This window comes from Hyperolius riggenbachi, chromosome 10, assembly GCF_040937935.1.
Source record: "Hyperolius riggenbachi isolate aHypRig1 chromosome 10, aHypRig1.pri, whole genome shotgun sequence".
NCBI lineage: Eukaryota > Metazoa > Chordata > Amphibia > Anura > Hyperoliidae > Hyperolius > Hyperolius riggenbachi.
Genome location: NC_090655.1, coordinates 225,451,249 through 225,478,501, shown reverse-complemented (window position 1 = coordinate 225,478,501; position 27,253 = coordinate 225,451,249). Strand labels below are relative to the sequence as shown.

Sequence of the window (27,253 nt, the reverse complement as noted above, 5' to 3'; positions counted from 1 at the left end):
GTACAGTATAATACTGACTATGCAGCAAGGGGAGGGTTAATGTACAGTATAATACTGACTGTGCAGCAAGGGGAGGGTTAATGTACAGTATAATACTGACTGTGCAGCAAGGGGAGGGTTAATGTACAGTATAATACTGACTGTGCAGCAAGGGGAGGGTTAATGCACAGTATAATACTGACTGTGCAGCAAGAGGAGGGTTAATGTACAGTATAATACTGACTGTGCAGCAAGAGGAGGGTTAATGTACAGTATAATACTGACTGTGCAGCAAGAGGAGGGTTAATGTACAGTATAATACTGACTGTGCAGCAAGGGGAGGGTTAATGTACAGTATAATACTGACTATGCAGCAACAGGAGAGTTAATGTACAGTATAATACTGACTATGCAGCAAGGGGAGGGTTAATGTACAGTATAATACTGACTATGCAGCAATAGGAGGGTTAATGTACAGTATAATACTGACTAGGCAGCAATAGGAGGGTTAATGTACAGTATAATACTGACTATGCAGCAATAGGAGGGTTAATGTACAGTATAATACTGACTAGGCAGCAATAGGAAGGTTAATGTACAGTATAATACTGACTATGCAGCAAGAGGAGGGTTAATGTACAGTATAATACTGACTGTGCAGCAAGGGGGGGGGGGTAATGTACAGTATAATGCTGACTATGCAGCAAGGGGGGGGTTAATGTACAGTATAATACTGACTATGCAGCAATAGGAGGGTTAATGTACAGTATAATACTGACTATGCAGCAAGAGGAGGGTTAATGTACAGTATAATACTGACTGTGCAGCAAGGGAAGGGTTAATGTACAGTATAATACTGACTGTGCAGCAAGGGGAGGGTTAATGTACAGTATAATACTGACTATGCAGCAATAGGAGGTTTAATGTACAGTATAATACTGACTATGCAGCAATAGGAGGTTTAATGTACAGTATAATACTGACTGTGCAGCAAGGGGAGGGTAATGATGACTTCACTGCAGGATAAGCGTTAATCTACATTATAATAAAGGATGCATTGCAAGGCAATCCATGCCTAATGATAAAAGCACTGCACTAAACCTAAAGGATCCCTGCTGCTTTCTGTGTTATGCATTGCTGTAGAAACTACATTACCCACAATCCCAATCTTCCCCCCTCCCCCTCAGACTGACTATGATGTCAGCAGCCAGAGTCCAGCTCACCGAGACACAGGTATGTTGTGTTCAGAGAATCAATAATTTCCTGATCTGACAGATTCCTAATCTATTATGTACAGCCTCTGTGTGGCTTTTAAAGGGCCACAACACTAAAAAAAACCCAGGAAATGTAATCAGAGTGTTAGGTGTTCTCTATAGCTCATCTTCCCCATTACAAACTCCAGGAGGACAGCTGCAGGCAATGCTTCCAGTCTGCAGGGTCCTTTATACGTTACAGTGCAGCTATTCAGTGAAATTAAGTCATCGTAATTCATTTACGTCTAAATATTGAGAACATGGATGGAGTTGTTGATTGCTTGTCATTGACTTTTTGGTAATTCCGCCAACTATAACCCAATTAAGGGTTTGGAGAAAAAAAGTGTGAAAGGCAGTTAAATATCCTTCTCCCCTTCTATGGATATCAACAAAGTTACTTGACTGTATGGGGTTGAAATGGGGGTTTAATAATATGCAGTATATATGTTGCAACGTTGAAAGCCCAGTTAAAATGGTATTCAAACAAAAAGTAGGATAAAATGAATTTACTTTATCTACTGGTCTAATGAAAGCATTGAGTGAATACAATACTTATTTTATAAGCTAAAATTGTCATTGCAAATCAACAAGTATTTTTAATGTTACACAACATTCACCCCATACTAAAGGAGGGAACTGCACTGATCTGTCCACATCTAAATTCTTCATAGCAAGGTATTTATGTTTATACAAATGGTATGGTTGCAACTATATCACTGAAAGCAGATATCTACATGTTGTATGTCGAAAACTGGCAGTTGTACCTGATGTATGTTTCGTGGCCTTCAGCTGCTTCTTCAGAAGTTCTTATTCCCACTTTGTCCCCAATTCAATTAACTTTTTTTTCCTGAGTTTTCACACCTCATAAAAAAAACCCTTTTAACCCCCAGAAAGCAAAGAAATTCTCTGAATCAATTCGAAATTACTTTTCTACTTACTTTTCAGTACTTTTTCAGTTTGCCAGGTACTCAGCACTGCAAGTTATTTTCTAGGTAAGATAGAAAATTATCGGAAGCAAGCTCACTGCATACACTGAGTTATATACATAGGAACCTTGTTAAAAACCTTCAGATAACAACTTTGGAGGGTTACTGTAAAGGTGGCCAAACGATTGATTACAAATAATTCTTTGTATGAACGAATATAAATTATCGTTTGGGACCATTAACAGACCAAACCAATCCGATCAGATTAATGAAATCGACCTGAATTTCGGTTTGATCCCGTCAATCTGATTGGATTGGTTAGGGTTTTTTTGTCAATTAGTGGTTCCAAACGATCATTTACGATCGTTCACACGAAGAACTGTTTGTAATTGATCGTTTGGCAAATTGTACCGTTAGTGGCCACCTTAAAGAGACACTGAAGCGGAAAAAAAAATATGATATAGTGAATTGGTTGTGTACTATGAATAATTACTAGAAGATTAGCAGCAAAGAAAATATTCTCATATTTTTATTTTCAGGTATATAGTGTTTTTTCTAACATTGCATCATTCTATAATATGTGTATATTACACAACACTCAGCATTCAAAATGATTCTTTCAGAGCAGTCTGTGAACTAATGGCCTCTCCTCTGGCAGAGAAAAAGTAAATAGTTCAGGAACAGTTGAGATAATAAAAGTCAGAAAACAGCCCTCTCCACGACTTTGAAAGTCGTAGAGCTTAATGGCTTTTTTTTGCATAGAGATAACAACTGGAGTTTCTTAACTCTTCCTGTACTGGAAACAATTAGACTGATGTATCTGATCTTAATGTTTTATTTCTTAGCTGTACTACACATACAAATCATAATATCATATTTTTTTTTTGCTTCAGTGTCTCTTTAAGGCTGTACCCAACCATGCATAAAATGGGACATGATATAAAGCAAGAACACCTGATACCCATCCATATACAGTATGCGCTGACCCTGCACAAGTGTGTAAATATTGAGACCACTAATGCACCAATATTTAGGGAAAATAAACTTTAAATTTGTCTAAACCAGCAGTTAAACAAAACATGGAGAATTAATTTACATGTGAAAAGGTCGACACAGCGCCCGCCCTTGGATGGAGTGGTCATAAAACTACTCATTGACTCGACATGACAATTTTAGTGTAGTGCTCATGCAATGCATTTATGAGGCAAGTAAATAACGTTTTTTAATCTATTTCTTTGTAATTTTAATAGAGGAAAAGAAAGGTAAGTAAGCTCTCAGGGCTCGTTCACACTTGGGGCGTTTTTGACATTTTCAAAATCGCCCTGAATGCGCTTGTGCAGTGATTCTCTATGAGCAAGTTCACATCTGAACGGTTCGTTTCCGATCCGCTCAGAAAAGTGCTGCATGGGCCATTTTTGAGGTGATTTTGCCTCAATGGAAGGTACAGTATAAGAAAAATCGCTTTGTGCAGCGTTTTTAAGAATAAATACATTGGGCCTGATTCACAAAGCGGTGCTAACAGTTAGCACGCTGGTGAAAAGACTTTATCATGCCTAAACTCAGTTTAGGCATGATAAGTTTAGGTGTGATAAGTTTAGGTGTGATAAGTTTAGGCATGATAAGTTTAGGTGGGATAAGTTTAGGCATGATAAGTTTAAGCACCAACTGCGTTAGCACCGCAGTGCACAGCTGATCAAAAGTTTTGCGCTAGCAAAGTCTGGTGCACATCGCATAGAGTTTAATGGCGCTGCTTTGCGTGCGGGACTTTGCACGCTATCTACACTTATCTAAACTTAGCATGCCTAAACTTATCACACCTAAACTTATCACACCTAAACTGGCTTTTCACCAGCATGGTGCAATGGTTATCATGCCTAAAGTCTCTAACTGGGTTAGCACCGCTTTGTGAATCGAGCCCATTGTGTTTATTCTTTTCTGGATCAAAGAGTTCACTTCCTGACCGACGTCAGGAAGGGAAAAAACGTAATCGCTACACAAAAGCGATTAGAAAAGCACTTTTACAAGACAAGCAACACGCAGGTAATCGACAGGAATCGGAAAGAAAAATCGCATCACAAAATGGCCAACGCGGACAACCACGCAAACAGAACGCAATGGGAACAAAGCCTTAGTGATATTTAATAGGTCTTAAAAAATGTTAGCGTAGTTTTCCTATTTCACATATCTGGACCTCCATTCTGTCTGGCCTCAACTGCTTATCTCTCTCTGGCCCATATGCAATTCAGTTCCCCTCCTAAGTTTTCTCCTAGGCAATGGAGAAGTGCCCAAAAGTAGGAGAAAAAATGTCAAAATTATTGTATTTGTTTGCTTGCGCGGGGTGTAAAAGGCATTTTATTTACAAGTTGTGAAAATATCACCTAGAAAACTCAGGTGAAAACATGAATTGCATATTGGCCTCTGACTCTTATTCAAATCACTTTTTCTTCTAAGTTTTCTCCAAGGAGATACTCTTTTCATCTTCTGTTTAAAATAACTTTTCAGCACTCTGCAAATGAAAAAGTACCAAATGGTAGTTAAAAAGTACTGTCATAATTATTTCTTGCTGGTGGCTTTTTATTGGTAAAGTGTGAATTGGTAAAGCTGGTGGCTTTTATTGGTAACGCTGGTGGCTTTTTATTGGTAAAGTGTGAATTGGTAAAGCTGGTGGCTTTTATTGGTAACGCTGGTGGCTTTTTATTGGTAAAGTGTGAATTGGTAAAGCTGGTGGCTTTTATTGGTAACGCTGGTGGCTTTTTATTGGTAAAGTGTGAATTATCACCTTGTAGAAAATTTGATAGAAAAAGTGAATTGAATTAGGCCCGAGGCCCATATGCAATTAACTTCTCCTGAGATTTCTCCTGGGTGATATTTGCGCACGTTGTCAATAAAATGCCTTTTAAAGAGACACTGAAGCGGAAAAAAATATGTGATATAATGAATTGGTTGTGTACTATGAATAATTACTAGAAGATTAGCAGCAAAGGAAATATTCTCATATTTTTATTTTCAGGTATATAGTGTTTTTTCTAACATTGCATCAATCTATAATATGTGCAGATTACACAACACTCAGCATTCAAAATGAGTCTTTCAGAGCAGTCTGTGAACTAATGACCTCTCCTCTAGCAGAGGAAAAGTAAACAGTTCAATTACAGTTGAGATAATAAAAGTCAGATAACAGCCCTCTCCACGACTAAGTTAGTCGGAGAGCTTAATAGCTTTTTTGCATAGAGATAACAACTGGAGTTTCTCAACTCTTCCTGTACTGGAAACAATTAGACTGATGTATCTGATCTTAATGATTTTTTTCTTAGCTGTACTACACATACAAATCATAATATCATAATTTTTTTTTTCACTTCAGTGTCTCTTTAAGCCACAAGCAAACAAGAGAATACTAAGAATAATTTTATCAGTACTTTTCAACTACCATTTGGTACCCTTTCAATTGCAGTGTGCCGAAAAGTTGATTTAATCAGAAGATGAAAAAGTATCTCCTAAGATAAACTTAGGAGACAAGGTGAATTGCATATGGTCCCCTGGCCTCTCCATACCCCCTATTTTTATCCCTCTTCCCTTTCTCTACCACTTTTCTTTTCCTCTCTAAATCCCTTTCCAGCAACTCTTTCTATTACCCTTCCTTCTTTCCTTCCCCATCTCTCCATGCCCCTCTTTTTCTGTCTGCCAACTCTTTCTGTCTCTTTACGTCTCTTGCTCTACCACCTACCTACCAATCCTCAAAGCTGAGTGGGGTTTCTTTCCCTATAGTGACCTGCTAATGTGTTTATTGTAAGTATATTCATATGTGTGCCCATCTTCCTTTCTGCTTTTAGAAGTCACCTGAAGATTCTCTGCTCCTTCTAAAACCAGGGACTGGTCCTCAACTCCTCAGAATGGAGAAGACCAGGAGTGGCTGGACTGAGATGATATTAGATCTTAGCTTGGAGATTATTTGCCTGCTGACTGGAGAGGTGAGGAGGATTCTGGGAGGGTCACATGACTGCACTCTTATCGCTATTAATGAAACACACACATATTCACTGTAATAGTAGACTCTCTGTAAATTTATTGCGTTTTCTGGGCGCCCAAATTTCCCTTTTTGCATGGAAGCGTCAGGTTTCTTTCACACAGGAGGCTGAACTGAACCCTTGTTGGGCAGTTCAGCCTCTGGGCTGCTGCCGAAGAGCAGGAATTCAGGTGCAATTTAAATGTAGCCAAATGGAAGCATTTGTAATTCTACATGTGTCAGGGCTTGAACCGTGTGACATGTAGCATCTGAGCGTGGTTGCGGCCAAACTCAGATGTGATATAATGGGGAGGGGGGGAGACAAGCACTAGCAATCATCTGGAGAGTGCAAAGGAGCAGCTGACAGGCGGTCAGTTCACCGCCTTTAGCCTCCTGTGTGGAAAGAAGCCTAAGCTGTTATAAAACACAAACCTGACTGGAGAGGTGTGGAGGATGCTGGGATTGAATGTCTCGACAGCAATCATACCTCAATTATTAAAACACATGATGCTGGAGAAGTGAGGAGGATGCGAGGATCAAATGTCTATTGACAGCACTCATATCTCAATTTATAAAACACGTGGCTGGAGAAGTGAGGAGGATGCTGGGATTCAATTCCTCTTGACAGCACTCATACCTCGATTTATAAAACGCACATGTGGCTGGAGAGGTGAGGAGGATGCTGTGATTGAATGTCTCTTGACAGCACTCACTTCTTAATCAATAAAACACACGTGGTTGGAGAGGTGAGCAGGCTTATAGGAGTGTTACATGACAGTGTCTCTCTGCTTCTTTTATCCTATGTAGAAATGTGCAGTAGTGAAGATGGCGTCCATCGAGAGTCTGTTACAAGACATGTATCCGGCTGTGTCAGGCGGGTGGAATAGAAGACACAACCTCATCACAGTACCATCACCTCAGCCCCCCATACCTGAGAGAAATGAACAGAAGATTCTAGAAGTCACCAACAAGATCATTGAGCTGCTCACTGGTGAGGTGAGAAGTGCTGGGAACTGTGGGGCATCTATATTGTTGTGCCTGCCATTCAGAATGTAGGGGGAAAGCACTTGTTATGAGGGAGTGAAGAACTTGTTATGGGACAGGACACTTGTTATGGGGGGAGCAAAGCACTTGTTATGGGGCGAACCACTTGTTATAGGGGGGGGGGAGTACACTTGTTTGGGGGGGGGGGAGCACTTGTAATAGGAGCATGACACTTGTTGGGGGGAACCACTTGTTATGGGGGAGAGGTGAAGCTCACTTGTTGGGGGAGCGGTGGGGAATGACAGAGCACTTGTTAGGGGGCATGACACTTGTTATGTGGGTATAGCACATGTTATTGGGGGTATATGGCTTTTGTTATAGAGGTAACATGGTACTTATTATGGGGAGGAGGATCATGGCTTGTTGTAGCTGGAACATGACAATACTTGCTTCCTTTGTCAGCTTACACTTTTGCCTTCATATTTTCTAAGTTTGGAGAATCGATTATATTTTAAGTTGACTTTGTTTTGAGTATATAAAGTATGGTCAAAGTGATAGCCTTGGCTTATGTCTGGACAGAGGAGAAAACACTGTTACAAGGTGTAAAGTTCTTGCCATTTATGTATGCAGGGATTGGAGCATCTAGAAGATTCTAAGGATGTGTACAAGGATGAAAAGATGGAGAATGACCAGAATGTCACTTCACCAAGTAAGACCAGACAGAAACTTGCACTAAAATTAGACCAAAGTCAGCGTAGAAGACTATATCAGTTGATAAACTCATAGAAATGTTGCAATGACACAGTATGTGTGTGTTTCCAACAGGTGGATCTTGTAACATAAATCTACCAGAGAGAAGTACTGGTCCTCTTTATTCTGATGACTCTGCACAGGAACATCATAGCATCCCCCACCATTATCAGGTAGATGGAACTGAGAGTTTTATCACATTATCCTCAGAGATCCTGTTTGAATCTCATGAACTGCCAGGCGGGCCTTGGGTGCTGGAAAGTACAAATCTGGCCCTGCATAGACCTGCAGTGAGACCTTAGTTTAAACAAAATTCTGTTTGTCCTAAGATGTCAAAAGGAGCTCATAAGGTTGGAAAGACTGGAAAATTGGCGGGAGCCACACCTGGTGAAATATCTCATAGAATTGTAGAGAACCAGAGAAAATTAATATTCTCCCAATCTTTGGGTTGCTGGAACCAACCAATGCTTCAAGGGTATTTTGTTTTCAGATAAGCCCCTTATCTGTATGTGATCTCAAGTACGGATGGTCACACTCCTCATGCTGGATACACACGGTGCGTTCCCGCACTCGATTTCCTGCTCGATTCCCGGCCGCTCGATTATTTCCGAGCATTTCTGATCACGTTTTAATGATTGTTAGGTCGATTCTCATGTAAAGTATGCTGAATCGACCTAACAATCCAACGAAACGCGAATCGGACATGTCGGAAACAATTGAGCGGCCGGGAATCGAGCGGGAAATCGAGTGCGGGAACGCACCGTGTGTATCCAGCATTATGCTGGCCATACACGTAAAGATTTCTACTCAATGGTCCAAAAGGATGGATTCCTTTCTGAATGGAATCGATTCCTACCACACACAGCACATTGATTTTGAATAGATTCCAGCAGGGAATTTATTGAAAATCTATCGAACCGCAGTGTTTCACTGTTCCATGCCGTGTAACACTATGGGCCATCAATCTACTGTCGCTCCTGCTCCGCCCCTGATAGATCTTGATTTTCCATTGTGTCCTATCGATAATTTAAATTGATTTTTGGTTATAATTGATCAAAATTTGATGTATCTGATATCTAAAGGAATCGATTGTCATCTGATTAGATTAGAGTGATCCAATCTGCAGGAAGTCTAATAGGAAAAGTCGATGCATGTATGGGCACCTGGCCTTGCCTTACCCCCTATTTTTTATGTGCACCTTTTAGAGGTAAAGGAAAGCCCCCTCAGTTCGGAACCTTTAGGAGCACCTGAGGGACCTCAATCCTATGAACTCACGGGACAGCTAGTACAGCAGCCTTACGAGGAGCACCCACAATGATATATTATTTACAGCACACCTGAAGTTAGAGGAATATAGATGCAGACACATATTTCCTTTAAAAACAATGCCGATTGCCTGGCTGTCCTGCTGATCCTCTATCTCAAATACTCTTGGCCATAAACCCTGAACAAGCATGCAGATCAGGTGCTCTAACTGACGTCTGACTGGATGAGCTGCCTGCTTGTTTCAGGTGTGTGGCTCTAGACACTACTGCAGCCAGAGATATCAGCAGGACAGCCAGGCAACTGGTATTAGTTAAATGGAAATAAATATGGCAAATCTCATATCCCTCACACTTCAGTTGTCCTTTAAAAGGATAAAAGTAGGAAATAATAGTTTAACTCCAATGGGAATATACAGTATTCCACTTAAGTGAAAACCAGGTAGACTTTTATGAACACAACACATTTTGCTGGACATTCGCTTCCCCAGGTGTCATTCAGCTTTATCTATTACAGGTAAAGTCTGGTTGACACCTGAGGTAGCTGGTGAAATGTCTTGTGTTAATACAAAACCTACTAGCTTTTTTCTATTTTGTCCCCTTTGGAGGTACGCTGTTCCTCCTTTTTACCCTTATAAATATTATAATTTATCCCAACTATATTCTGATTTGTCCCTGATGAGGGTTGAGTGAGGCTTTGAGATGTTTACCTCTTAATGGTAGACACTTTTTGAAAATTCCATTTGATGTTTGTGGAGGCTGAGTTTAAAATCAGTCTTCCTTGCAATGGATCACAACTTAAGATCTGGCACGTACAGATGTGTCTGTTCTGTTGTGTCTGTTCCAGTAACAGAAGTCCCAACCTGCATTTCTACAGACACCGGACAGAGGTTGGACATGCCATAATAGCAATGCTATCATGAGATATCCAATGAAGTGGACAGATCTTAACATAGGTTCGTACCATGGATGATGACAGCATATGCACAGTTACTGTCCATGGCATTAACCCGTTGTAGTGTGGACCCAGCCTTATGTTCTCTGTCTTTCTGCAACATTAGTAAGCTAATCCCACAAAATGAGTGTTTCAGGTCCTCAATGTGTTTTGTGTCTTCTGGGACTCAGTGTCAAAAAGACGGATGGATGTAACCTGTGAGACGACACCTTTATATGGCTTAAAAACAGTTGTCCTTTCTCCAGTTCTTGGCATTTATTGATGTCCAATTACTTGGGGTTTGGGTGCAGAGCATTGTTCCAGTTACAGTCTGTCTTTCATATGGGTAGATTATAGGTAGGGACCAAAGAGGAGAGATTCAGCGTGGCAATATGAGTAGACAAGGTTTAATAATAATAATAATGGCAGTATTTGTATAGCGCCTTTCTCCTGTCAAACTCAAAGCGCTTGCGAGGCAGCCACTAGAGCGCACTCAGTAGGCAGTAGCAGTGTTAAGGAGACTTGCCCAAGAAACTCCGTACTGAAATAGGTGCTGACTTACTGAACAGACAAAGCCGAGATTTGAACCCAGGTCTCCTGTGTCAGAGGCAGAGCCCTTAACCATTACACTATCCAGCCACTGCTTAGGTCTGTGTTACAAATATCCTCCACCCTTGAGGAATAATAATAACGATATGCTGAGGTACGAGTGAGAAGTGTAGAACAAACCAAGTGTAATGAAAAAAATATTTATTTCTGCCCTGTTCAGACAACGCATTTCACGGGTCTTGGCCTTCTTCCTCAGGTCCATACAAGTGCCTAAAATGCAACGATCTTGAGCACAAGTGCCTCTTAGTGGCTCCTCTCATAGCAAGTGGGAGGCACAAGTGATTGTAATGGCATTCCGCTGTCAGGTTTTGGGAATACAGCTGTAAACTAAACCTGTAACCGGTCTCTTGATACAGGGTTGGGATTATTTTGAAGATTCTAAGGATATGTACAAAGATAGCAAGTCTGAAAATGAGCAAACCCTCACATCACCACGTAAGACAAGTCTGTTATTTATAGTAGAACCATTATCCCATCATCTGATAAATAAAAATATTCAGTTAGTGTTCCAATGTCTCCCACAGATGGATCCAGTAACAGAAACCTTACAGAGAGATGTCCCAGTCCTCTTTATTCCCAGGATAGTGCACAAGAAGATCACATCATCCCCCACCATTATCAGGTAGGTGAAACTGAAGTTCTTATCAAAAACCAAAAGAGATCTTTTTTTTTTCTTTACAAACTTATAAACTATTTGTCTGCTGTAATTCAGTTTTATCAGCTATAGTAATATTATTATAATCTGAAGAATCAGATTCTAAACAGATATTACAATCACACCTGATGAAGGACGGAGCCCGTAACATGTAGTGTACCGACCAGGGGCGTCGCTAGCCCTATTTTGGGGGGGCACATGCCCCCAATCTGTCCTGGGGTGCCACGGATCTCCACCCGGCCGCCGCTCACCGTCACTCAGACCCCAGGATCAGGCGGCGAGCCGGCGACCAATCGTGCGGGCGCTAGGACCCAGCGCCCGCACTGATATGCGTAAGTGACATCACTTCCGCATATCGAGCGGGTGCGTCCGGCGCCCGCTAGTACTAGTCGGGTCGCCGTTGATCCTGAGGTCTGAATACACTGCCAGGTAAGGGGGGAGCGGCGGCGGCTAGAGGGGGGGCCTCCCTGTCACTCACTCACTACCTAAAGGGCCTCCCTGTCACTCACTCACTTCCTAAAGGGGCTCCCTGTCACTCACTCACTACCTAAAGGGCCTCCCTGTCACTCACTCACTGCCTAAAGGGGCTCCCTGTCACTCACTCACTTCCTAAAGGGGCTCCCTGTCACTCACTCACTACCTAAAGGGCCTCCCTGTCACTCACTCACTACCTAAAGGGCCTCACTGTCACTCACTCACTCCCTAAAGGGGCTCCCTGTCACTCACTCACTACCTAAAGGGCCTCCCTGTCACTCACTCACTACCTAAAGGGGCTCCCTGGCACTCACTCACTACCTAAAGGGGCTCCCTGGCACTCACTCACTACCTAAAGGAGCTCCCTGTCATTCACTCACTGCCTAAAGGGCCTCCCTGGCACTCACTCATTACCTAAAGGGGCTCCCTGTCACTCACTCACTGCCTAAAGGGGCTCCCTGTCACTCACTCACTTCCTAAAGGGGCTCCCTGTCACTCACTCACTACCTAAAGGGCCTCCCTGTCACTCACTCACTACCTAAAGGGCCTCCCTGTCACTCACTCACTTCCTAAAGGGGCTCCCTGTCACTCACTCACTACCTAAAGGGCCTCCCTGTCACTCACTTACTACCTAAAGGGCCTCCCTGTCACTCACTCACTGCCTAAAGGGGCTCCCTGTCACTCACTCACTGCCTAAAGGGGCTCCCTGTCACTCACTCACTACCTAAAGGGGCTCCCTGGCACTCACTCACTGCCTAAAGGGGCTCCCTGTCACTCACTCACTGCCTAAAGGAGTTCCCTGTCACTCACTCACTACCTAAAGGGGCTCCCTGGCACTCACTCACTGCCTAAAGTTGCTCCCTGGCACTCACTCACTGCCTAAAGGGGCTCCCTGGCACTCACTCACTGCCTGAAGGGGCTCCCTGGCACTCACTCACTGCCTGAAGGGGCTCCCTGGCACTCACTCACTGCCTGAAGGGGCTCCCTGGCACTCACTCACTGCCTGAAGGGGCTCCCTGGCACTCACTCACTACCTAAAGGGGCTCCCTGGCACTCACTCACTGCCTGAAGGGGCTCCCTGGCACTCACTCACTGCCTGAAGGGGCTCCCTGGCACTCACTCACTGCCTAAAGGGGCTCCCTGGCACTCACTCACTGCCTAAAGGGGCTCCCTGGCACTCACTCACTGCCTGAAGGGGCTCCCTGGCACTCACTGCCTGAAGGGGCTCCCTGGCACTCACTCACTGCCTGAAGGGGCTCCTTGGCACTCACTCACTGCCTGAAGGGGCTCCCTGTCACTCACTCACTGCCTGAAGGGGCTCCCTGTCACTCACTCACTAAAGGGGCTCCCTGGCACTCACTCACTACCTAAAGGGGCTCCCTGGCACTCACTCACTGCCTGAAGGGGCTCCCTGGCACTCACTCACTGCCTGAAGGGGCTCCCTGGCACTCACTCACTGCCTAAAGGGGCTCCCTGGCACTCACTCACTACCTAAAGGGGCTCCCTGGCACTCACTCACTGCCTAAAAGGGCTCCCTGGCACTCACTCACTGCCTAAAGGGGCTCCCTGGTACTCACTCACTGCCTAAAGGGGCTCCCTGGCACTCACTCACTGCCTGAAGGGGCTCCCTGGCACTCACTCACTGCCTGAAGGGGCTCCCTGGCACTCACTGCCTGAAGGGGCTCCCTGGCACTCACTCACTGCCTGAAGGGGCTCCCTGGCACTCACTCACTGCCTGAAGGGGCTCCTTGTCACTCACTCACTGCCTAAAGGGGCTCCCTGGCACTCACTCACTACCTAAAGGGGCTCCCTGGCACTCACTCACTGCCTAAAGGGGCTCCCTGGCACTCACTCACTGCCTAAAGGGGCTCCCTGGCACTCACTCACTGCCTGAAGGGGCTCCCTGGCACTCACTCACTGCCTGAAGGGGCTCCCTGGCACTCACTCACTGCCTGAAGGGGCTCCCTGGCACTCACTCACTGCCTGAAGGGGCTCCCTGGCACTCACTCACTACCTAAAGGGGCTCCCTGGCACTCACTCACTGCCTGAAGGGGCTCCCTGGCACTCACTCACTGCCTGAAGGGGCTCCCTGGCACTCACTCACTGCCTAAAGGGGCTCCCTGGCACTCACTCACTGCCTAAAGGGGCTCCCTGGCACTCACTCACTGCCTGAAGGGGCTCCCTGGCACTCACTGCCTGAAGGGGCTCCCTGGCACTCACTCACTGCCTGAAGGGGCTCCTTGGCACTCACTCACTGCCTGAAGGGGCTCCCTGTCACTCACTCACTGCCTGAAGGGGCTCCCTGTCACTCACTCACTGCCTGAAGGGGCTCCCTGTCACTCACTCACTAAAGGGGCTCCCTGGCACTCACTCACTACCTAAAGGGGCTCCCTGGCACTCACTCACTGCCTGAAGGGGCTCCCTGGCACTCACTCACTGCCTGAAGGGGCTCCCTGGCACTCACTCACTGCCTAAAGGGGCTCCCTGGCACTCACTCACTACCTAAAGGGGCTCCCTGGCACTCACTCACTGCCTAAAAGGGCTCCCTGGCACTCACTCACTGCCTAAAGGGGCTCCCTGGCACTCACTCACTGCCTAAAGGGGCTCCCTGGCACTCACTCACTGCCTGAAGGGGCTCCCTGGCACTCACTCACTGCCTGAAGGGGCTCCCTGGCACTCACTCACTGCCTGAAGGGGCTCCTTGTCACTCACTCACTGCCTAAAGGGGCTCCCTGGCACTCACTCACTACCTAAAGGGGCTCCCTGGCACTCACTCACTGCCTAAAGGGGCTCCCTGGCACTCACTCACTGCCTGAAGGGGCTCCCTGGCACTCACTCACTGCCCGAAGGTGCTTCCTGGCACTCACTGCCTGAAGGGGCTCCCTGGCATTCACTCACTGCCTGAAGGGGCTCCCTGGCACTCACTCGCTGCCTGAAGGGGCTCCCTGGCACTCACTCACTGCCTGAAGGGGCTCCCTGGCACTCACTCACTGCCTGAAGGGGCTCCCTGGCACTCACTCACTGCCTGAAGGGGCTCCCTGGCACTCACTCACTACCTAAAGGGGCTCCCTGTCACTCACTGCCTAAAGGGGCTCCCTGTCACTCACTATCGGGTCCCTGTCACTCCCTACCTAACTGGAGGCGCCTGTCACTCACTAGCTAACCTGGGGGTCCCTGTCACTCACTACCTAACTTGGGGGGCTACCATATTAAGGGGGCATTTTGCCTATTTATGTGAAATGCTGTCTATTTATGTGCCTCATGACTGCTGAATTTGTCTTGTTGGGAGCCTTATGATTTGTTGGGGGCCTCAAGATTGCTGAATTTGTCTTGTTGGGGGCCTCATGATTTGTTGGGGGCTTCATGATTGCTGAATTTGTCTTGTTGGGGGCCTCATGATTGCTGAATTTGTCTTGTTGAGGGTCACATGATTGCTAACTGCGAGACTATGGGAAAAGCTGAATCCTTATCATATGAGACAATAGCATTAAACCTACTTTTTTAGCTTTTTAAAACAGAAAATAAAACTGGGAGCTTCTAAAAAATTGAATACATTTTTCAGGAGTAGGATGGATGAAATTGTTTATCTTCACAGTTTATTTTCAACTTGGATTTTCCATAATGTTCATGTATGAGTTAAAATGTTTGTACAGTATTTAGTTTAAATTGCTGTTGCCACTTTGCGATAGATAAGTGACATTTGGGTTGCAGTTTGGGCACTCGGCCTCCAAAAGGTTCACCACCACTGTCATAATCTAATGTCCCACCATTGCTAGGTTCATGTAAATTTGTCTTCACCCGTTACCACACCTATATTCTGGTCCATGGCCCACCCATTTTTCGGTGCGGCGCGATAAGCACGCCGCACAACGTGATCCTCATATTTTTGGCACGCTAGCTGCAGTGTGCTGAATTCTGCTGCCTACAGTATGTACAGTATATGCTGTTCTCTAGTGCTTGCACTGTGTGCTGATTTACCTCCAGTGTGTACAGTGTAAGGTGTTACTCTGTGCCTTTACTGATTGTAAACCAGCTATATTGTATGCTGATCCCTGCTACTTTCAGTATGTACAGTATTAGCTGTAAAGCCTGGTACACACATACAATTTTGATTAGCCAATTTTAGCTCTGTTCATAAAATTCATTGTCTGTTGGCCCACTTACTGCACGGGGGTGGTAAAATTGGGGGTCAGTGATTGACCAATCAAAATTGTATGTGCGTATACATCTTTGATCTATGCCTATACTGATTGTAAATTATCTAAATAAAGGACAGGGGGCTCCATCCAATATTTCGATGGGCAGGCCCGTTATCTGTAGCTTACACCGCTGCTAAGTTCATGTACATTTGGCCCCACCCATGGCCACGCCCACTCACCTCATGGCCATGCCCATTTTTTGCCGCGGCGTGCGCATATACTTCCCCGCCTGGTGCCCACAGGTGCCCCCGATCTCCAAGGACCCTAGAAACGCCCCTGGTACCGACATTGAATTAAACTGAACGCAAGTTCAAGCTTGTGGTGTGCTTCTACCAGCCCCGAGCAGCAGTCTCAGTCCCTCGCCGCAGCCCCGGTCCTTCTCGGTGTCCCCACTGGGCGCCAGCAATGATGCCAACCCGCCAGCCGGGTTGGCTCTTCTGCACCTGCATGGGCACTTGTGTGGCGCGTGACTGGGACTGCTGCTCGGGGCTGGAAGAAGCCCCATGTGAGTAAAGAATAGATTTTGATGTTCGCCTTGGAAGTCCTTTAAGTGGTTGGAGGTATATGGAGGCTGTCATATTTATTTTCTTTTAAACTATGCCATTTCCCTGGCTTCCCTGCTGATCCTGTGTCTTTTAATACATTAAGCCCCTTACATAGAATGAGTATGTAGATCAAGTTCTCTGATTTAAAAAGGAACACGAGGTGGGAGTCCTATGGAGGCTGCCTTATTTATCCCTTTTGAACAATACTAGCTGCCTGGCAGTCCTGCTGATTTTTCTGGTTAGTAAGGTCTAAATCACACACCTGAAACAAGCATGCAGCTAATTTTGTCAGATTTGTCATAGACATCTGATCTGCATGCTTGTTCAGGGTCTATGGCTTAAAGTAATAGAGCCAGAGGATCAGCCAGGCAATGTGCAATATTTAAAAAGAAATAAACATGTCAGCCTCCATATCCCTCTCACCTCTCCTATCCCACTCAGGCTCCCTTAAAAGGACAGCTGAAGCAAGAGTATTATGGGGGCTGCCATATTTATTTACTTTCAAACATAGCAAATTGCCTAGCTGACTGTCCTGCCAATACTTTTAGCCATAAACCCTGAACAAGCATGCTGGTCAGATGTTTCACTGAATTATCTAAATACTTGTTTCAGGTGAGAAATTCAGACACTGCTGATGCATGAAAGATCAGCAGGGTGCCAGGCAACTGGCATTGTTTATAAAGAAATAAATATGGCAACTTCCATATCTCTCCTATTACATGGTCACACTTAATAGTTTAAAGTGTTTCCTGTTGTTCATCACAGGGGCATAGCTAGAAATAACTCCCCCCTCCCTGCAAAACTTTGGATGCCCCCCCCCCCCCCCCAAAAAAAAAATAATGATAGAAAAGCGGGCCAGGCAGTATATTATTTAAAAAAACCACACACTTAGAGTACAGTATAGGTAGCCAGATCTAGGTGCTCCCAGTATAGGTTAGCCAGGTCTAGGTGCCCCTAGTATAGGTTAGCCAGGTCTAGGTGCCCCTAGTATAGGTTAGCCAGGTATAGGTGCCCCCAGTATAGGTTAGCCAGGTATAGGTGCCCCCAGTATAGGTAGTCAGGTCTATAGTTGCCCCTAGTATAGGATAGCCAGGTCTATAGGTACCCCCCGTATAGGATAGCCAGGTCTATAGGTACGCCCTGTATAGGATAGCCAGGTCTATAGCTGCCGCCAGTATAGTTAGCCTGCAGGGAGGAGCAGCTGGCACGCAGTGGCAGGGAGGGGGGCCCACTCCCCCCCTTCCTCACCTAGGGCTCCCACTTCAGTGTTTCCCCTCCAGTAATTGGACCGGGGTGGGAAAGCAGGGGACGCTAACTCACCTCTTCCTGGCTCCATGAGATGGAGCTCTGCGTGATACCGGTCTTCTACGTCTCCCCTGTGCCGCTCACTGTACTTCCGCTAATCAGGTAGTACAGTGAGCTGCATTAGGGAGACATAGAAGACCGGCATCACACAGAGCTCCGTCACATGGAGCCAGAAAGAGGTGAGTTAGCATCCCCTGCTTGCCCGCTCCGCTAATTCCTGGAGGCGGATCGCTGAAGGGGGAATCCTAGGTGAGGGGGGGGTGTACTTGCTGCTCCCCCCTCGTGCGCTGTGCCCCCTCCTGCCCCTAAAAACACTACATGCCCCCCCCGTAACACTACATGTTATGGGCTCCGCTCTTCATCTGATTCTTCAGATTATAATAATATTACAATAGCTGATACCAGTAAAACACCAGTAAACACCAAAGATGGGCCATGCAGAGACTTACATTGTCAATATTACGCAATACGGCTAGGGAGCCAAGTTCTACTAAACAGAGCTTCAGATACACACTTATATGGTGTCAAGATATCTCTGAAGCAAAAGGGGACAACTGAGAGCCTCTTATGGTATAGTATGTACTGTATATCAGGGTAGATCTTACAGAGTAAAGCCCCGTTTACACACTAGATGAAACTCGGTCCAGACAGTCAGTAATGACTGCCTCTGCTGAGAATCCAGCATGTGTACGGCAGCCCCTAAATCCCCTCGGCTAGGGTTTCGTCTGACGGCCAAGAGCATTGTTCTCTCCACTTCACCCGCTCGGCACTCGAGGTCACACGTACGCTCCACCACCCACATAGGAGCAGAACAAGTTGTTAGCCTGCAGGCTAGTAATGTGTCCGTCAGCCTCATCCTAGCCATGTCGCCCAAGGAATTGGGTACTGATCCCCAATAGGCGGCAGGCTTAATAGTGACAAAATAAGGTTGCCTAATAGAAAACCAAACACTGTGCTGGTGTGGATTACAAGTCTCACACTTGGGTCATGGGTATCATCGTGCTCATAGGTAAATACTTCCCAACTTCGGTGGATAAATAGACGCTGAAGTAGGAGGCGCCAAGAATAATAAAAGTTTGAAAAAAAAGTTTCAAAATGGAGGAGAGCTGGTTATCCTAAAAAAAAACCACCTTTTTTTATTCTGATGATTTTACTCTGCTGAATCCTGCATATTAATTGACACTGATACTTGACCTGATGAAGCAGCTTGAGTGTATGCTGGTTAATTGGAGAAGATAAGTAACCCCCTCTCTTCCTTTTTTTTAAACTGTTATTAAGACTTGTATTATTGTTGGTGCCTCGGAGCCTCCTACTTCAAGCCTGAAGATCTTCGTTTCTTGTTGCAGAGTTGGGAGTACTCAGAAGGTTCAAAGGATCTTTACAAGGATGAGAAGATGGAGAATCAGGAGACCCTCAAATCACCAAGTAAGAGAAACAATGGGCCTGATCTGGTAAGGTTTTCAAGGCTGGTTTATTCATTCAATATGTTCTCCGTACAGATGGACCCAGAAATCTACCAGAGAGATGTCCCATTACTCTTTATTCCCATGATGATCTGCCGGAAGAGCACACCACCCCTTACCAATATCCGGTAGGTGGAACTGAAGAAACTATCAAAAAACTAAGCACTTTGTAGAGAACGTAGAATGTATGTCTAAAGGTGGCCACTAATGATACAATTTGCTGAATGATCGACTGGGAATAATTCTTTGTATGGATGATTGTAAATGATCATTTTGGACCACTAATGGACAACAATCTCCTAACCAAAACGATCAGATTCATGAAATTGATCTGAATTTCGGTTTGATCGTATCAATCTGATCGGATTGCTTAGGAGATTTTTGTCATTAGTGGTTCCAAGCAATCATTTATAAGAAGAATTGTTCGTAATCGATCGTTAAGCAAATTGTATCATTAGTGGCCACCTTTACGGAGATATCTTTATCAAATTCCTGTAATGAGACAATGTGTTCCTACTTAGAGAGAAGACCTTTTTGTTGTTAAACTAGAAGAAGAGGAAGAGGAAAACCAAGAGTTGTACTTGAGGCATGAGGAGGAGATCAACAGAGGTCAGTAGTACACCCGATATAAAGGATTCTGAGGTTATTCTTACTCATCTTCCTCGTACCTTGTGGTTGCATCTAGATTAGCTTGTTCTAAATAAAAAATTGTCCTTTTCCTTTTTGTCTTGGCACATAGTGTTTCAAGCCTAAAATCATCATCAGTTACATTTTTGTTCATGATAAAAAAAAAACCTCAAATGCGCACATCAAATTTAGAAATTTGGTTTGCGGCCTCTATAAATAAAATGCACACACCAATGAGCAAGCATTACACAAAATACAGTGAATAATAATATCTGTGCGGGATCCTCCCACATACAATTTAATTCACAGACCAGTAAAAAGTCCCTTTAAATGTTCATAGTACAGTAGGAACAACACAGTGGGTTCAATCTGATGGAGATCCAAGCCCGCTTGCACCAGGGTTAAAAAAAACACTTGGATCACACTACTTTGGCAATCACAACCACCACACCCTGTACCCGGCACTCACCGTCCTGTATGACCCTTTATTAGGTTAATAGGTGCCTTGGGACCGTTACCGGGTCGTCCCTCACCTCCCTGGCAATCGCAGTTTTCCTCGCCAGAGTCCTTCACACAATCCTCCACAGGTCAGCAGAATATCCAATCAACCATTACCTCAAGAATATTGAAAACCTTGCATAGTGTAAAACCTTTGGATTTATTATATAGAAAAAGCCAATACACTCACACGTGTCTGACATTTAAAATCACATTGAGTAATTTTGTCACAGGCTCTCCCCCGCTAATGGGCCACCGGTGGGCTCTGTTCAGCGTGTCAGGACATGTTCCAGGACTCCAATGTTGCTGCGCGCACAGCTCTGCCCTCTCTCCGCGCCAGTCCAGATACCGCGTGGTATTCGCATCGCGGAGCTGGCATGCGGAAGTGATAGACGTGAAGGACGCTTTCACTTTGCATGCCTGAAAATGAACTCTTTCAGGCAGCAAAATACACATTTATGTCATTGCGAGTCGTTAAAAAAAAAAGCCAGATAATTACCTAAGGAGAGGGAATGCTCTGGGTCCTAATGGACCTTCCCTCTCCTTTCCCGGTGCCCTCAGTGCAGCGCAAGATCCCCTGTTTGAAACCCCCACTGGGGGGGTTACTTCGGAAGTCTTTGGGAGCCGAGTTCTCCTGAGGACAGGTAGCTCTAGAGCGAAAGAGGACACTCGCGTATGCGCAGTCTGGAGCAGACCATCTTTGGGACCACTCTGGCTCCCAAAGACTTCCGAAGCCTCCCTTCGGCTGCGTAGACAGCAGCATTTGACCAAATTGGTCAAATGCTACTACAGCGGATACTGCACTGGAAGGGGCACCGGGAGAGGAGAAGGAAGGCTCATTAAGAACCAGAGCCTTCACTCTCCTTAAAGTGAACCTCCACACTAAAAATCTACTCAGCAGCACTTGTAAAAGCTTGGTGTTTCTTTAACAGGTTCACAGCATCAGAACTTTGTTTTTCATACCCAAGCCTAATTTTTAGCTGCTTAAAAGTTAAGTTCCGCCCCATCAAAGAGAACTGCCTGGGCATTTTTCCCCTGATGCTGTGCAAAGCATGATGTGATTTCTGATGTTATCGTTCTTGTTGCCTAGCAGCTGGGAGGGGTGATAAGGACACAGGACAGTTGGAATTGTGTCTCATGCTACCTGTTACCTCCTTTCAACCAAAAAGATGGCTGCCCTCAAACCTTTGCCTGTTCTTTTAAAACAGGGTGGGTAAGAGATTATATTACCTATCTATTTTACTTAACTGATGTAACTTAATGACAAACATTAATGACAGTATGTTTGTTTAGGCTGAAGTTCCTCTTTAAAGTGGATCCGAGATAAACTTTTACTCATTGTATAATTGTGTTCCTTTCATATATTTTATAGGGCATTCCTCAAGCCAAATACTTTTTTGTTTTGTTTTAATACTTTAATTCCTTATAAACGAAACAAGCCTCGCCCACAGCTCCTTTTGTGTCTTGGCACTGTAGCAAGGGCTTATGGGAGCTCAGTCTGAACAGGAGGAGGAGGAGGAGGTTACTAGCCATTTATTTCAGAGGCAGAGGGGAGGAGGGAGGAGGAGAGGGGACTGAATTTACACACAGGCAAGCTGATAGCATCTCCAGCCCTCAGCCTGTGACAATGTGACAAACAGAACATGGCTGCCCTCATTGTATCACAGAAATAAATAATCATAAACTTTAGAAGTTGTTTGTTTGCAGCTAGATATGCTGTGTAAACTATCTAAACTTTAGAAAAGATATATAGACAAGTTACTTGTTATAGTTAGTTTTTCATCTCGGATCCGCTTTAAGTAAGTATCTGGCTTTTTTTTTAAATAAACAAATCCCAATGACTTTAAATATTAGTTTGATTTATAGTTTCTCCGTAGAAATCCAGAGGTCACAATGTGCCTTCCAGAGAGAACAATCACAGACAGATACCAGTTGCCCTCTTTAGTGATATATTGGAATAACTGGACTAATTGGCAGTATAAAAATATACTCACACAACCCAGGTTGCAACAGCGGCAACCATGGTCATGCGCCGTGAGAACTCAAGGACGTCTCCACTCATAATAACGTAGATGACCCTAGGATCCTGTTGGTTGCTCTCCAAAAAACAACATCGTGACAAAATAGATGCTAGTTGCTAATTTGGCATTGTCCCCCTAGGGGTAAGGACATACATAAGTGGGAGGAGGTTCCCCAGATATAATAAAACACTCTAAAATCAGTTTAAACCATAAAGGTTGGCCTACATTGAGGCAACTCAACAGAAGCTGAGAATGACTATTTATTGAAGCACTACAACAACACATTTTGCAGGTTGTGTGCCCGCTTCTTCAGGTCAATGTCACCTCCTCCCACCCATTCATATAGTTTCTTCTTGTTTATCCTCTACCTGTTTTATTCATATAAAGTAACGAGGACACAAAAAGTGCCCACTAGGGAGCCAGGAACCATTAGCCCTGATTACAGATCTTCTTTTATAGAAAAAATAGTGTCCAAAAACCGACATTATAAACAGAGTAAGACATTTCAAATGCAGGGGTGAAAGTGGAGACAGTGCATAAAGCTTTGCTTTCTTTACTTTCTGCAGATGTAAATAAGGAGAGTGCTTCTTCAGAGCTCCATGCCGATCTATCTCCACAGCAAGAGACGAGAGAGACCAACACCCCTCAGGAACCTTTAAAAACAGCCATGGCAAATCTAAAGATTTTGGACACATTGTCCGATTTTGCCAATAACCTAGAAGAGGAAAGTAAACAGAGTGCTAAATCCTTCCCCTGTACAGAGTGCGACAAAAGTTTTACTCACAACTGCCAACTTGTCCGCCATCAGCGCATTCACACCGGGGAAAGGCCGTATCCTTGTGCCGAGTGCGGAAGGCATTTTACGCAGGAGTCGGACCTGACCAAGCATCAGGTGATCCACCAGGCAGTGAGGCCTTTCACCTGCCCCGAGTGTGGGAAAGGTTTTACCCAAAAATCGAACCTCATCGAGCATCTGCGGACCCACAGGGGTGAAAAACCGTACCACTGCACGGAGTGCGGGTACAGGTTCACACAGAAGTCGCACCTCATCAGACACTGGAGGACTCACACAGGCGAGAAGCCTTTTCCATGTGAGGAGTGCGGCAAAGGCTTCTGTTCAAAGTCTTCTCTGATCCAGCATCAAAGAATACACCGAGGCGAGAAGCCTTTTTCTTGTAACGAGTGTGGGAGGTGCTTCACTCAGGACTGTGACCTCCACAAGCATCAGCTAATCCACCGCGGAGTAAAGCCCTTCACCTGCAGCCAGTGTGGAAAATGTTTTACCCAAAAGTCCAACCTTCTTGAGCATGAACGGACTCACCGGGGTGAGAAGCCGTATCGCTGTACGGAGTGCGGATACAGGTTCACACAGAAGTCGCACCTCATCAGACACTGGAGAACTCACACGGGTGAAAAGCCCTTTCCATGCCATGAGTGTGGTAAGGGTTTCTCTTCCAAGTCAGCCCTGATCCAGCACCAACGGATACACAGCGGTGAGAAGCCTTTCTCATGCAACGAGTGCGGAAAAAGTTTCAGGCAGAAGTCCAACATGGTGAAACACGTCATATTTCATGCAAGAGACAATATTTTCTGTTCCCCGACAGATCCAAACAATTCAACCTAGCCAGGCCTCTGATCTTCCATAAAGAGAAGGGATTGTGTGAGACAGATTGTGTAGAGACCATATCTTGCTGAATGTCAGAGAATTTGGTACAATGCCAGAACTATTTCTGCCTTATTGGGCATTAAATCTTATTGCCTACAGAAAGTTGACTATGAACAACCTTTCTTAACCCAGAACTGTCCCAAAAGACTTCTCCAACTTTAGATGAAATTAACTCACCAAAATATGCCTATCATCAATGTTGCTATAAAAACACCATCTTTATTATGTAGATTCCATTAGTGCTGTTTCACTACTAACTGATCTTTTGATGATTATCAGAACTGATCAGGCACTGGTGTTCTCGTGAGGGTTTTCTGAAGGAACCTACAGAACAATGCTTCTATAATTCCTAACTATGGTGTAGAGTTCTGTATTGGCTCAGATAACTACAGATACCAGTGGGGTACTTCTGGACCAGATTTGCCAGTGGGTCACATGCAGCACCCACCCATTGTAATCCAGACTGAAGCTTCTTACTTCCCACCAACATATCTAGTTATTTGCAGAGCACATCACAAAAGCATGCTGTTTAAAGGACACAGTGTTCTGCAAGAAAGCACTACTTGGAAGTGGACATCGATTTTTTGAACATTAAAGAGACTCTGTAACAAAAATTGCATCCTGTTTTTTATCATCCTACAAGTTCCAACAGCTATTCTAATGAGTTCTAGCTTACTGCAGCACTTTCTACTATAACAGTCTCTGTAATAAATCAATGTATCTTTCCCCTGTCAGACTTGTCGGCCTGTGTCTGGAAGGCTGCCAAGTTCTTCAGTGTTGTGGTTCTGCTATGAACTCCCCCTTCCAGGCCCCTCTCTGCACACTGCCTGTGTATTATTTAGATTAGAGCAGCTTCTCTCTTCTCTCTTATCTTTTACAAGCTGGATAAATCGTCCTCTGAGCTGGCTTGGCTTTCACATACTGAGGAATTACAGACAAGGGCAAAGCTGTTTGCAGGAAGAAAAGAGCAGCCTGAAACTTCAGTGCATGAGAGCAAAAAGGGGAAAGAAACACACAAATGATCGCTTGAGATTCAAAAGGAAGGGTGTATACAGCCTGCTTGTGTATGGATGTATTTTCTATGTGTGGACATACTGTACATCAACCTACTTCCTGTTTTGGTGGCTATTTTGTTTGTTTATAAACAAACTTTTTAAAACTGTTTTTAACCACTTTTAATGTGGCGAGGAGCGGCGAAATTGTGACAGAGGGTAATAGGAGATGTCCCCTAACGCATTGGTATGTTTACTTTTGTGTGATTTTAACAATACAGATTCTCTTTAATGCCCTAATTTTAATAGTACTGGATACATACCGTAATTATTTGGTGGGCAAAGGGGGGCAGGCTCCACTGGGAAAACATAAATATGGGGGGTGGGACATATTAACTCAGAGAATATGTAATTACTTGATGAATACAGGGAGGTATTTGGGGCATTAACTTGGTAAATAAGAGCAGGAGTCAGTGTTGTATAAACCTGATGCATTCAAGGGGGGATGCAGGTTAAAGCAGGATGACATTGTAGCATAACATACAATAAAAACATGTCTCCTACCTCCTTATTGACACTGCAGTTCTCTACTGTGCTGTTGACCCAAAAGGAATGTCATCTGTGTCTGTGACCTCCCCACTCTCGTCTACAGTTACATTTAACTAGTGGAAGCTTCAATCTTTTATTATGGCCCATACTCACGGGCTACAATTGTCGTCGCAAACACGTGGCACGCGCGTGTTGCGGCGACAGGTCGCCCGTGAGTATGGCGCGCGCACCCCGAACCGTCGCTCGTCGCTGCTGTCGCCAGGCGATTGGCGCGGTCAACTTCGCCGCAGCAACCGCCGCTAGTCCGCGTGTGTATACAGCAACCTCACACGGAGCTTCCGGCGGGAGGAAGGAACGTCGGCGACAGCTTCCGTCGCACCACCAATCCCTCTTCCGCAGTGTGTATGCGGAGGGACCCGGCGACGAGCTGTCACCGGTCTGTCGCGCACACGCTCCCGTGTGCTAGCGACTAGCGGCAATTGTAGCCCGTGAGTATGGGCCATTAGAGAGTATAAGAAGGAAGGAAACCGAGAGCCCAATATAGTGTAGTATGTATTGGAATAAAGTGGAATTAAATTGTAAGCAATTATACTTACAAACCAGGGTTACCACACAGGCAACCACTGTGAAGGCAGGTGGGGAGATTAGGCCTGTCTCCATTCAGGACTAAGATGTCGCTCTCTGTAGATCAGGAAATAAGGGTATAAACTCCCCTCCACCCCGGGGTGGACACTGGTATAGTAGATGGAGAACAGAGGCACCAAAAGGATAAAATATGCTAAAATTATTAAAATGTTAGGGAGGAAGTGGTGGATCCACCGTCCCTAAACAGACACCAAGGCTTTTAATTAATCAACACGAAAATGTATTCACATACTCCGAAAATAACGGGCAACGCGTTTCGCAGGTATATTCCCGCTTCAGGCAATAACAGTTGGAGTATCACACAGCAAAAGGTCTAGTATACGCCTAGCACCTCTGTGAGAGAGAGGCGCTAGGCGTATATAGTTATTACCATACGCGTGCAGCGCGGTGTGCCGAGAAAGTTGCATATGGTGCCCCTAAAACGTTGCACCAGTGCGCCCAAATGGTTGCACCGTCGGGCGCACTGGTGTGACGTTTCAGGGGCACCAGAGTCGACGTTATCGGCGCACCGCATGCGACGTTTACTGAAACGTTTTATGCGCGATGTCTTTTTGCGCGACTATTAGTGCGCGCAAAGCTACTTTGCTTGCACTAAGGGGCTTTTCACTGGGGCGCTAACACTTAGCGCTCTTTTGTGAATCAAGCCCTTAGTGTCTTGCACACATAAAAACAGTCTGTGAAACTCTTAAAGGGAAGGTTCAGGGACGATTAAAAAAAAAAAAATCCATATCCACTTACCTGGGGCTTCCTCCAGCTAGGTATGCACGCTCAATAAGCGCCACCTTTCTGTGGTGTATGAGTGGTGTGCAGATGCTACAGCTAAGGGACATGTTTCACAAGGAGGTGAGATGACGGTGTAGTGGACAATAAAGTTGCTTCTGGCAAGTGGGTTGAGAAGAAGGAACAGTTCG

The 27,253-nt window shown here is 45.1% G+C and overlaps 1 protein-coding gene across 3 annotated transcripts; it reads left to right on the top strand.

The window, feature by feature from the left end:
- The first annotated feature begins 1,176 nt into the window (after positions 1-1,176).
- Positions 1,177-25,356, top strand: LOC137534638 (gastrula zinc finger protein XlCGF57.1-like). Of its 3 annotated transcripts, XM_068256240.1 has the most exons (11): positions 1,177-1,212; positions 5,992-6,129; positions 6,972-7,160; positions 7,779-7,857; positions 7,974-8,071; positions 11,060-11,138; positions 11,228-11,325; positions 19,228-19,306; positions 19,381-19,472; positions 19,866-19,953; positions 23,057-25,356. In XM_068256240.1, the coding sequence occupies exons 1-11, from the start codon at positions 1,177-1,179 to the stop codon at positions 24,112-24,114; spliced, it is 2,034 nt and encodes a 677-aa protein (XP_068112341.1). In that variant the 3' UTR covers positions 24,115-25,356. The 3 variants fall into 3 exon arrangements, with proteins under 3 accessions (XP_068112341.1, XP_068112342.1, XP_068112343.1); XM_068256241.1 differs by lacking the exons at positions 1,177-1,212; positions 5,992-6,129 and having other exon boundaries at positions 7,126-7,155; XM_068256242.1 differs by lacking the exons at positions 1,177-1,212; positions 5,992-6,129; positions 6,972-7,160; positions 7,779-7,857; positions 7,974-8,071 and having other exon boundaries at positions 11,074-11,138; positions 11,208-11,325.
- Positions 25,357-27,253: the final 1,897 nt, after the last annotated feature.

Excerpts from the sequence above, each read along its gene's own strand:
- LOC137534638 (XM_068256240.1), top strand. The coding sequence starts at position 1,177 with ATGTCAGCAGCCAGAGTCCAGCTCACCGAGACACAG. Across the intron at positions 1,213-5,991 it reads TCCAGCTCACCGAGACACAG|AAGTCACCTGAAGATTCTCT; the intron begins GTATGTTGTGTT and ends TTCTGCTTTTAG. Across the intron at positions 6,130-6,971 it reads TTTGCCTGCTGACTGGAGAG|AAATGTGCAGTAGTGAAGAT; the intron begins GTGAGGAGGATT and ends TATCCTATGTAG.